At 30.5% G+C, this 11,710-nt stretch overlaps 2 protein-coding genes across 2 annotated transcripts; both read right to left on the bottom strand.

The window, feature by feature from the left end:
• Positions 1–462: 462 nt before the first annotated feature.
• LOC129312393 (uncharacterized) lies at positions 463–8,582 on the bottom strand. The gene is made up of 5 exons (XM_054954973.1): positions 8,055–8,582; positions 3,812–3,930; positions 2,388–2,558; positions 908–1,266; positions 463–832 (listed from the first exon to the last, which is right to left on the bottom strand). Exons 1-4 carry the CDS (start codon positions 8,180–8,182, stop codon positions 929–931), a joined length of 756 nt encoding a protein of 251 aa, XP_054810948.1. The 5' UTR covers positions 8,183–8,582; the 3' UTR covers positions 463–832; positions 908–928.
• LOC129313889 (uncharacterized) lies at positions 8,246–10,813 on the bottom strand. Its single transcript, XM_054957286.1, has 4 exons — positions 10,270–10,813; positions 9,998–10,159; positions 9,687–9,872; positions 8,246–8,502 (listed from the first exon to the last, which is right to left on the bottom strand). The coding sequence occupies exons 1-4, from the start codon at positions 10,811–10,813 to the stop codon at positions 8,246–8,248; spliced, it is 1,149 nt and encodes a 382-aa protein (XP_054813261.1).
• Positions 10,814–11,710: the final 897 nt, after the last annotated feature.

Raw genomic sequence — 11,710 nt, 5'->3', positions numbered from 1 at the left:
TTTTGAAAATTAATATCTTCGTGCATATCAAGTTCATAATGTTATTCATATTTCAATCAATTGTTTTTTGTCACCAAAATTTGAAGAGTAAAATTTAGAACAAATGATAATAAAATCCCTTTGAATTATGTGAATGACTATTTGGTCCCTCGAAATGTCATAATACCAATGAAGTTTTTAAGGATTTTTTTGCCATTAAGAAATTAATATAAATGACCAAATTGCCCTTGGTTCAAGATTTCAAATGCTTACTTGCGAATTGTTGTTTATATTCTTGCAATTTTAAGAAGAAAAGTTGTGAATCTTAAAACAAAACTTATAAATAGTAATTGATATTTGCAACACTTGAAAAAAAATCAGGATTTCAAATGCAAACTTGCAAATTGTTGTTGAATTTTTGCAATTTTAAAAAGAAAAATTGTGAACCTTAGAACAAAACTTATGAATGGCAGGCAATTAATATTTGAAGTAAGGACAATTTAGTCATTTATATTAATTTTTTAATGACAGAAAAGTCTCTAGAGACTTTATTGGTATTATGGGCTAAACTTGACTAAGTTAATCATGGTTAATTTTAGTGTTTGGGTCATTTGTTTTATTATTAATAATACATGGATAAACAAATGAGTGTGTTTGTACGTCTATTGTCACGCGTGGCGAAGGCCAAAGACGCTACCAGGGTGGACACCACAGAACATGATTGTGAGGTTTTAGCCAACCACTCTCCGTCGCTTCTCAGATCCTTGTGAGTGTCTCTGAAGATGTCGTCTGGGGTTTCCATATTCTTATTGTATCTCTCCAACAAACCAGCGGGCATGAACTTCTTCACAAACTGCATCACCATGTTTCTATATTTTAATATCTTGACCTCATTAGTGTAAGAAGAATTAGTAGCAAACATACGCACCTCAAACCACTTGATTTCCCTTCACATGGCGAGTGCTTCCTCAGGATTCAGCCAATCATGCTCTACTCCAAGCCTGGCTGCCAAATGCAATGCATTGTTTCCTTCTTTATCCACTTTTCGACATATACTTCCGCTAAACTTTTTCTGTTTCCTCAAAAACCAGTATACCCCCGTTTGCCTATATTCTACTGCTAGTAGAAATATGTTTTTTCCCTCATCATTCACATCTTTGATCCTCGACGGAAGCAATTCCAGAATTTTGTCCACCATTTCTATCACACCGTTCTTTGCAGCAATCATTAGCGGTGTCTCAATTATTATTATTATACCAGAAGCTGGTGTTGCCATCGACTCTGACTCTATTTATCCAATCATTCACAGTCCAAATCACAAAATCAGTTTATCATTGAAAGTTTTGTTTTGGTCGGAAACAATATATGATTATCATTGCATCAGTTCGAGTTAAGAAATTCATGCAAGCTTGACAAAACTCACTCTTACCACATAACAGAATTAATGTTTCCAATTATTTAAGAAACTCGATGTGATCTTGGTTCATTGATGATATAAGGTGAAGCTGATATCGATAGTAATGTTGATGGAATATGATCCATCGAAATAGTCAGTTTCCATGATAATATTTTTCCCCAAAAAATAGAGGAAAAGTAAGTGTCGTTTAAAAGGCACATGGAGAAATTTCTGTGCAATTTTTCAATATTTAAGAGAGGGCTTCCATGTACTTTTAACATATAGAAGGACGTGTCATTATGAAAAAATTATTCAAGAATTATTTTTTACGATTTGCATTTTAGTTTTAAAGGGCTTCCATGTACTTTTAACATATAGAAGGACGTGTCATTATGAAAAAATTATTCAAGAATTATTTTTTACGATTTGCATTTTAGTTTTAAAAGGACTATTTGTAAAATATTAAAAATAAAAGAAAATGTCCATACTATTTGAACAAAAGTCAAAAGATACCGGTAGTGTTTGAATTGATAGATTTAAATTGAGATTTAAAATTTATGTATTTAAAATTCTTTGTTTGATATTATACACAATGGAAAAAAAGAGACAAGTTGAGATTAGAAACAAAAATGAAAGATTAATTAGGAATGACAAACTTTCTTCTATTCTTCATTCGACGAGAGATAATAATAATAATAATAGATGAGAGGAGAGATTAGAGTAACAGAGATAACGATAATAAAACGTGAAGAGAATAAAGAATTGCAGTGTTGAAATTTTAAATAACTAAAATATAGAGGAAAACATATTGATGTTGTTTACTTAATATTTTATCTTTCAGTGAGAAAATTCACAAATCAATTATAAATTTGTGGCAAAAAACTTTGTGACCATCCATCGTTGCAGGTGAAGAATGATTATGATTCCTAAAATGTCAAAAGTTCTATATATGAAAAATATAATAATAATGCTTTATAAACTAACATCTTGGAATTTTCATTAATCTTCTTACCGTTAACGTTAATGTCCTCTTCTGTTTCCAGGGAAATTGAAAGATGTTGAGAGGGGTTTCTCGATATTATTTTTGACATTTCTTCATCGGAAGCATGCCGAAGTTCATTCACCATCTGGAGACACCATGTGTGCGTCTTCTTCATTTTTCTTATCTTATAGAACCATATCCCTGCTCGAAATCATAACCAGTCAGTGGACAATTTTTTTTTTTTTTCCAAAAACATTATTATTCCAAAAGATTTTTTCGGTATATATCTAATTAAAATAAAATATGTTTAAATATAGCAGCATGTTAAGATCACCAATGAAGACGAACCCAATACTAGAATCAAAATATTAATCCTTTTTTATAATTTTTGACATCATTTTTCTATAATTTTTTGGTTAATTGGTGATTAAAGTTAACATTTTTTTTTGTTATGGCAATATTATTGTACCATTTTTAAAAATTAAAAAAAATATTGTATCAAAAACAAGTTTATAATCCATGATACTCCCGAGCTTATAGTTTAGAAGCAAGTTGCCATTTAACCCATTAAGGTAATTGAAGTTATCTATTAGAGATATTTGAAGATGGATATTTATTCATTAAAATTATACATGAAAATTGAGTAATTACTTAAATAAATTTAGTTTTATTATTTATTTTGCATAGTTCGTTAAGATTAGTTTGAGTACACCACCAAGAATATAATATTTTAACAGTTTTCTATCGCACCCATCCACACACAAATAATAAAAATTATAAACTTGTTCTATGTTCTTAATATTTTTTTAAAAATAATCTATTAAATATATGACTTTACTTTAAATATTTTTAAAATATTATCTAATTATAAATTAATCTTATGATATATTTTTTTCAGATTATAAAAACATATACACACATGCATAAAAAAATTGAGCAGGGGCAGTATAATATACTCCCTCCATCCCAAATTTTAAGACAATTTGATATAAGATTATATATACTAATAAAACACAATAATGACACTTTATAAATTTATTTCTTTTAAACATAACTATAAATTTTTAAAAATGCCCTTACACACTCACTACAAAAAACATGACTTTTGATAGTGACTAAAATTTAAAAGTTTTTGCTAAAAATTTTTAGAAGTGACTTTTCACTGCCAAAGGGTTACCACCAAAAGTCTTGTCGCTAATAATTTTTGGTAACAATAAACATAGTCGTCACCAAAAGTATATCTTTAGCGGCAACAATTGTCACCACTAAAAATATTTCATCGCTAAAAGTTTATCTTTGGTGGCGATAATTGTTGCCGCAAAAGGTATACTTTTGGCTGCAATTATGTTTGTCGCAGCCAAAAAGTGATTTTTTTTAATAAAAAAAGAGTCATCTCATGCCACAACAAGTGCCATGTCACCCTGTCATGTATGTGTCACATCATGCTATGTTACCTGACAACTTGTGCCACATCGCCACCACATGCCACATCACATATTTATCGTGAAATATGTTCAAGTTAGGATTTGAGCTCATAACCTCCACCTCCCAAGCCTTAAGTCCTTCTTTTTTCCTAGTTGAATTAAAATTCACTTACAGTTATTATATACGAAATTAAATATATATTATTTAACTATATACACATATATCAAATAATATTTTATTAGAAATATATACATATATATTTTATTTTATTTTCATTTATTAATATGATAAAATAATTTATATGAGTGTGTGTGTGTATATATTATATTTTTTAATAAAATATTATTTTTTTGTAGCAAATATTATTTTTGTTAGGAACATAAACTTAAAATGAAATAATTTTTAAATATTAAAAAATTTTCTTATAAACATTTTAACCAATTTTTAAATATTATTTTTTATTTTTTTAAATGAAAATAATTAAGTATATAATATATTTATAAGTTTGTATTATATTAGTTTACGTTAAATATATATGTTTTACTTTTTTCATATTTTTCTCAAAAATTAATAAATAAATTATTAACTTTTATCTTTTCTCAAGTTAAATGCTTCCTCTTCTTTTATTAAAAATAAATTTTATCTACAATTTTTCTATTATCTTAAAAAATATTTTAATAAAAAATTTATTTTAATCATATAAATTTTGTTAATAGTCATTTTGAACAATTATTCTTTATTGTTTTTGAGATAAGAAATGAGTGAATATGTGATAAAATAAAAGTAGATGCTAGAAAAAAAATAAATTAAAAATATAATTGGATATTTCATAATCAAAATGAAAAGAATCTTATCTTGACTCGATCTAAATTAGTTTGGACTTTCATTAAAGTCTTTTTAACAGAGTCAATCTCAAGATAATAGGAAATACTTTCTAATAACTTTACAATTTTAAAAAAATAAACTTTAATAAGTTTATACAATTAAACAATTTGAGTAATTTGAATAACAAGAATCGGATGAGGAAACACTACTACAGAATACCCCCATACTTGATGCTTATTTTTGTTAATACTTGATAGTTTTTAATGGTCAAGTAACAAGGCGACGCATATTACAGCTAACTTTACTTGATGGTTAAAAACTGTCAAGCATTCTTCACCTATTTTATTTTTTTCTTATTTTAAATAATCATTAAATATGGGGTGTATTATTTAAATAATCTTGTGGTAGTGAAAAGTAGAGCTCAACAGACAACGTAGACATCATATATATACCAAACCATGCATCAACTACACAATGTGTCAAGTGGTCTGTAATGCCATTTGCATATTACAACATCTATACAACTTTAACATTTCAATGTTATTTATGTATATATATATATGTAAGTAAGTAAGTATTTATGTATAACTTAGCCTGATTATAATTTAAAGAATTTTTTTGAAATAATTCATAAAAAATAATTCATTTATTATTTATATATAACTTAGCTTGATTACGTATGCTAGCTTAATAAGATCATTATTAAAAAATAATCCATAAGAAATTTTTTAAAATGTAATTATTAAAATAAGATCATTATTAAAATACTAGCTTAACAAGATCATTATTTTTAAAAGTAAAGATCACTGATCTTATGTATAATTTATTTCTCATTCTATATTTAAATACCTTTAGTGGCAACAAATTTTACCACTAAAAGTAATTATTTAAATTAATTTTTATAAAAATATTTTTTAATTTCTTAATTTTTATGAAAAGCTAAAAGTATTTGTATAAATTATTTTTATTTTTAATTATTTTTGTCACACCCCAAAAATTAGGTGTGACCGGCACGGGATATGGGTACAAAACTCACATCCCTTAAGCCGTAATCAGAGAAACTCTGAAATCAATACGTTAAATACACTAATAGCGTAATTAGAAATTGTTATAATATTAAATCAAATATTTAATTTTAAAAGAAATGTGAGGATCCTACCTGTAATCTACATGGAACACCTAAGGCTAGACGCCAACGTAGGTATAAAGTTCAAATTAGGATTTGACTAAAATAATTCTTTTGCTTCAATTCAGCAATAAAACTCCTCAGTGGATATCTCGAGTCACGAGTTCAATTATACCATTTGAAACCAAAATATCTTTTCCAGTGAATAATGTCCCAACAATAAATAATTGAATATGAATAAAAGGAAAGTTTGAAATAATGATGCAATTCAAAGAGGCAACGATTTTCATAAAAATTTAATAATCTTCGAAAATAAAAGAATTTTATAAAGTTTAAATAAAATCTTGAACTATTAAAATATCATATCAAATATTATTATCACTTGATTGCAAGAAATAAAATAAATAATTATAAATAATTTACTAATTAAAAACCACTAGAATGTAAAATCATCAAATAATTAAATTCATATTACAGGGACTTATCAAAACAATTAACAAATGCGAACACATAGTTCATGAGAGTAAATAACCAAACGCGGCTCTTACCACAAAGACAAATGTGGACACACAATTCATGAGGGTAAGTAATCAAACGCAACCGAAACCATGAAACAAACGTGAGTACGATGCTCATGAATAACCATCCCTCCGTTTCACATGCGTTGGCCATCGCACGAGACTAGCACCTCCTATAAACACTCTACTAACTAGGTATACCATGGCGCGCTAAGGACTAACGAATCTGCCGTTAGCAACCAGTGTTCTATATAAAGTCCCATTCAAATCCATTTTCAAACATGCGAGAAAATCATCACTTTCACAATAAAATTTTCTCTTTTCAATATCAAATTCACATGAGCTGATTAAAGCATTAATTCTTTCAAATATGAAAATTCACAACTAATATTTCATAAACTTCTCTATCGATTTTCATGATTGTCTTTATTAAATAAAAGAGTACTAGAATTTATAAAATTATTTTCGTCAATCTAACAAGTATATATCATGACTCTAAGAAGTAAAATAAATTTAATTAACAAAAGGAGCTAATGCAAGAGAAATATATAATATCTATAAATTGTTAAATCAATATTTTGATAAAGAAAACTTTTTAATTTATAAATTGATTGGGACGTTATCCACTTACCTATAGTATCCTCAAGGCTCCAAACTTATTTTTTATGACTCTATTTGAGCTTTCCTTCTTCCAAATATCCTATAATATAATAATAATATTTTAAAGGACTTTATCTTTTTAAACCAACAAGATCCCATTTCGAGAAAACCCACTCAACTAAAGTTAACAATAATAATTTTAAAGTTCTAAGAGCACAATTCATTCATAAAGATTTCTTCTTAGGCTTTTTACCAAACATTTAATGTGTGACATTCCAAACCATTCAATAAAACACGAAACCTTTAATTCTATTGCTTGACTATTTCCAAGAATCCAAGTATAACTTTTAAAATGATAATATACTTTATAACTTTTCAATTTTGCAACTCTCAATAATCCAAAACTCAAATAAGACCTCAATAACTTCTTAAATAAACTCCTTTGCAAGAACTCAATTAGATTTACAAATAACAATGTCGAAATATTACCATTCAAGTCATCAATTTCCTACATAATTCTTTAGCCATACCAACCTATTTGTTTGAGATAAAATTTTCTCTTAGGCTTTACATCAAACACTTTAGGTACATTATTTTCAGCCATACAAATAGAACTTTAGGTACATTATTTTCAGCCATACAAATAGAATTTTCTAACGTTCCATTTTTTATTCAGTAATTATAAATTACCATACTATCCTCAAGAATTTAAGTAGTTACATGCAAATTCATAATCCAATTCTTTTGATTTGCAACCTATAAGTTAAATTCATGAATTAATAACACCCAAACTAAATATACTTCTCACAATAATTAATGAAACTTCATAAACATAAAAATCGAGCAAGACTCACCTAAAGGCAACTTATCAAACACCTTATAAGCATGAGTCCTTTGACAAATTCCAAACTTCATTTTCTTCAAATTTCATTTCCCAAATTTTTTAATATCTAGAATTGAAATAATCCAGCTCTCCAATTTAAATCCTTCAGTAATTATAAATTTTTAGTACTCAAGAAAAAGTCAAATTTCTAGCCTTGCACATTACTCACGGTTTGCAGAAAAATGGAGGAAAATTCACAATCTCAACATAAAATGGTATGCACGCAGCAACAAGGAAGCAATACTCACAGCTTTAGCCATAAACCACCTATGCAGAAATAGACAGATCAAGCAAGGAAGCAAGAGGTGAGATTTACTCACCCGATCAGTTGAAACAAATGAAAGGCAGAGCTTAAAGCTCCAACACACAGATCAGCAGATTCAGAACCATATGGAGAAGAAAGTGTCACCGTGTGAATATGAGGAAGGAGAAGAGAGGCAGTCGACATTGAAACAAGGGAAGGAAAAGTCTGATGCACCCAACATCCACACCAGAAAGGTTACGCACCAGATTATTGCTGCTGCTCGAAGAGGAAAGAGGAACCCGACATCCGAACAGAGAAGATGAAGACTTGATGGTGATGGCTGGAATTCACGCACCTGTCGACGGCGAACTGACTGGCGGAGAAGGAAGCCTCACGATGATTGACGAAAAGAAGAAAAGGAAAAGGGAAGAGCTTGGACGCTAAACAGGGGAACCTTGGTCTTGCGATCTGCGCCTCAACGCAGTGGTTCTCAGCAAACGTTATAGCAGTGGCGAGCAAAGCTCCTGCTCTCGTCGACGGCTAGGGTCGCTGGCCTCAGTCTCAATGAAGGAGGAAGAAGAAGAGGGAAGATCAACGCAGTTGCTATCTGAATCTCCCTCTCATACTCGCTGGTTCTAGAGTTTTTGAAAAACAGAGGGAAATTTTTTTCTTTTTCGTGTGGTCTAACCGAGAGAGAAGAGAGTAAAAGCTTGAATCACTAAGAGATCGCAAAAATTACAAAAAAGGCATAGCACTTTTCTCTAATAACATAAAAATCATAGGCACTTTGGTAATTTTTTTCAAATTTTAAACTAAATAAAATTTAACCTATTACTCAAAAGAATTCAAACTTTAGGCCTTCAAATAAACTATTAGCATGAGTTTCACTAAGTCACCACTCATCTTTTATCATAAAACTAACTTAAATAAACTATAAATTGAGAGAATTTTTTTTATTGTTTTTAGGGTCATTACAATTTTTTATGAAAATACTTTTGTTGCCGCTAAAGGTAATTACATAAAATATTTTTAATTTTTTAATTATTTTTTATGATAATACTTTTGGCGGCAATAAATTGTCATTGTTAAAGGTAATTATATAAATTATTTTTATTTTTAATTACTTTTTTATGAAAATACTTTTGGAGGTGACAAACTGTCACCTCTAAAAATAATTACATAAATTATTTTTAATTTTCTAATTAATTTTTTATGAAAATATTTTTGGTGGTGACAAACTGTCAGTGACAATTAAAAGTCACTGTTAAAAGGAAGCCTTTGACAGGGACTTTTAAAAATTGCCGCTAAAAATCTAATATTAACAACGACTTTTAGTGACAATATAATATCACCGTCAAAGGTCAACTTTTGACAATGATTTCTAACTGTCGCCACCAAAAGTAAGCCTTTGGCGGTGACTTTTTTCATTGCTATTAAAAACCGCCATCAAAAGTTATTTTTTTAGTGACTTAATTGTTAAGCTACAATATTATTTCAATTATCCCTCACTTAAAAAGTAATATTGGAAAAGTATGATTAACGAAACTTTATTTTTTTAAAAATTATCTTATATTTTGGGACAAGACATCAAAATTCCTCTAAAATTATTTTATGATTTGGAACGAAGAGAGTATATAAATATAGAGATAGGGAGTGGTGAATATAGAGTTTGCATGTTGGCTCTTGCATGCACGTTGACATGGCGTACCTGCTACAATAAATAATATTAATGAGGGGAGGATCGGCAGGGCTTGCAGGATTATTAGAAGGGCTATTGGCAGGGCTTGCAGGACTATCAGAACCCAAATTATAACCCTGACAAGTAATTTGCGTTCGCATTGTTCCAATTCTTTCTTCGTCATGGCCTGCTTCTTCTTCTTAACTCTGAAAAGCCCTTCCAAGTTCCAAACAGAAAGTCCATATTAGTATTTTGTGTGTGTGTGTGTGTGTGTGTGTGTGTGTGTGTGTAGTGTTGACTCACACCGCATACTCTTCAATGGACAATAGCACAGTACTTACAATAAAAGGGACGAACAAGGATAGATCGATCAAGGAGATCAGTACTTTTGAATGCTAAACGCTTTGCTGCTAGGATGTGTAGTGGGGTCAACCCTTCCTTGTTTGGCATCATCATCTTTCTCAAATGATCTTTATAGAGGTAAACTATTTCAATTATCACATCTGCGAAATCAAACCCAACCATGCACTTGCATGCAGTACTTGATCAGTACACTAATAAAATTAAAACAACACTACTATGAAAAATTGAATATTAATTAGTTTGGATTTACCAATATGGCCTTCTGCAATTGCGCAATGAAGAATGGTATCCTCATTGTTCCTTCTCCAGTATGGATGGTCAGTTGAAGAAGCTCCAGCTCTATGGTTGGTTGAAGAAGCTCCAGGGCTCTCCATATAGAGATAATGAAGCCAAAGAAAAGCTTGTTTTTTGCCATGGAAAGCCGCCAGGAAGAGGGGTGTCTCGCCGGCGATGTTGCGCATAGTAACTAAGGAGTCTGCGCCGCCTATCTTCCGACAGATTTCAACATTCCCCATTGAAGCTGCAAAATGAAGAGGCGTGTTTTTTCTATCATTCCCGGCCCTAAGGACTATGTCCCTCTCCTCACATTCAAAGTCCACGATGTTTGCCACAACCTTCGCATCCCCACTAAGAGCTGCCATGTGTATCACATTGTCTCTTGTTGTTATCTCGACCGTGCGAACATCCCTTTCTTGCTTGTACATTTCAATGACTTCCAACCACTTTCCTTTCATGACAGCACTAAATAGTTTGTCCCTTTTGTTTTCCTGCAGTTCGACGTCCGACGAACTCATTGTCTCTGCATACAATTTATTTCAAGGACTGGTTAGTTGTTATGTATACATGTGTACAACTTTTCTGTGCAGGTTTTGTTCGGTTGTCACATTATTAATTAATTTCACATCAATCAAGTGCGAAACTGTTACGTTTACAAGCACAAGTCAAAAGAGTCTGTTCTAAAAGAATAGTTTGTTAGGTTGGGAGATCCTTGAACCCTCAAACCTTTCCAATATAACACTCATAACAATGCATTCCCATTTAAGAGCCAATGGCATGGCATGACCCTCCATGGGTAGCTCTTTGTAATATCAGTCTTTTAGTGAAAGTACAAATTTTACATATACTAGTCCAAAAAAGAACCTATCCCAAAAAAATTGCATGTTGGAAGGGAGAGTTTCTTCAACTTGTAAATTCTGCTATTCTTGTGAAGCGGCTTCACAATGTAAGACTTATAACAAAAATTATGAGAGTTCATACAACTAAATAAGACGTTTTCCATTCTTTGAAAAAATGTTGAAAAATCACAGGCATGCATGAATCATTATCGTTTTCCACGTGGAAAATGTAATTCTTTCCCTTTTGGTCACGTTTACTTTCATGAAAGTAGTAAATTTCTTAGCCAAATCTACAAAAATGTAACTAGAGTTGAAGAGAGACTGTGTTTTGATGTTGAATAACGCCAAACAAGGAGCAAGAAATACCTGGGACATGGTTGGAATTCATGGAAGCAATAAGTGTGGAGAATAATGGTAATGGTGATATAGAGAGAGATTTAATTTGCCACAAGCCATTTGAGTTAAGGACGAGGGCGAGACCACGTTCCTGCTTCTACGACAAACCTCAAATTTAAGTAGTTGGTCCTCAACCAGCAGCAGGCGTAAGAAGCAGGAGCAAAAGGAAAAGGGATAATT

Source organism: Prosopis cineraria, unplaced genomic scaffold, assembly GCF_029017545.1.
Source record: "Prosopis cineraria cultivar Desert tree isolate PC_DT_omini unplaced genomic scaffold, ASM2901754v1 PC6, whole genome shotgun sequence".
Taxonomy (NCBI): domain Eukaryota; kingdom Viridiplantae; phylum Streptophyta; class Magnoliopsida; order Fabales; family Fabaceae; genus Prosopis; species Prosopis cineraria.
The sequence above is the reverse complement of the archived record's forward strand: the minus strand, read 5'-3'. Positions and strand labels throughout refer to the sequence as shown.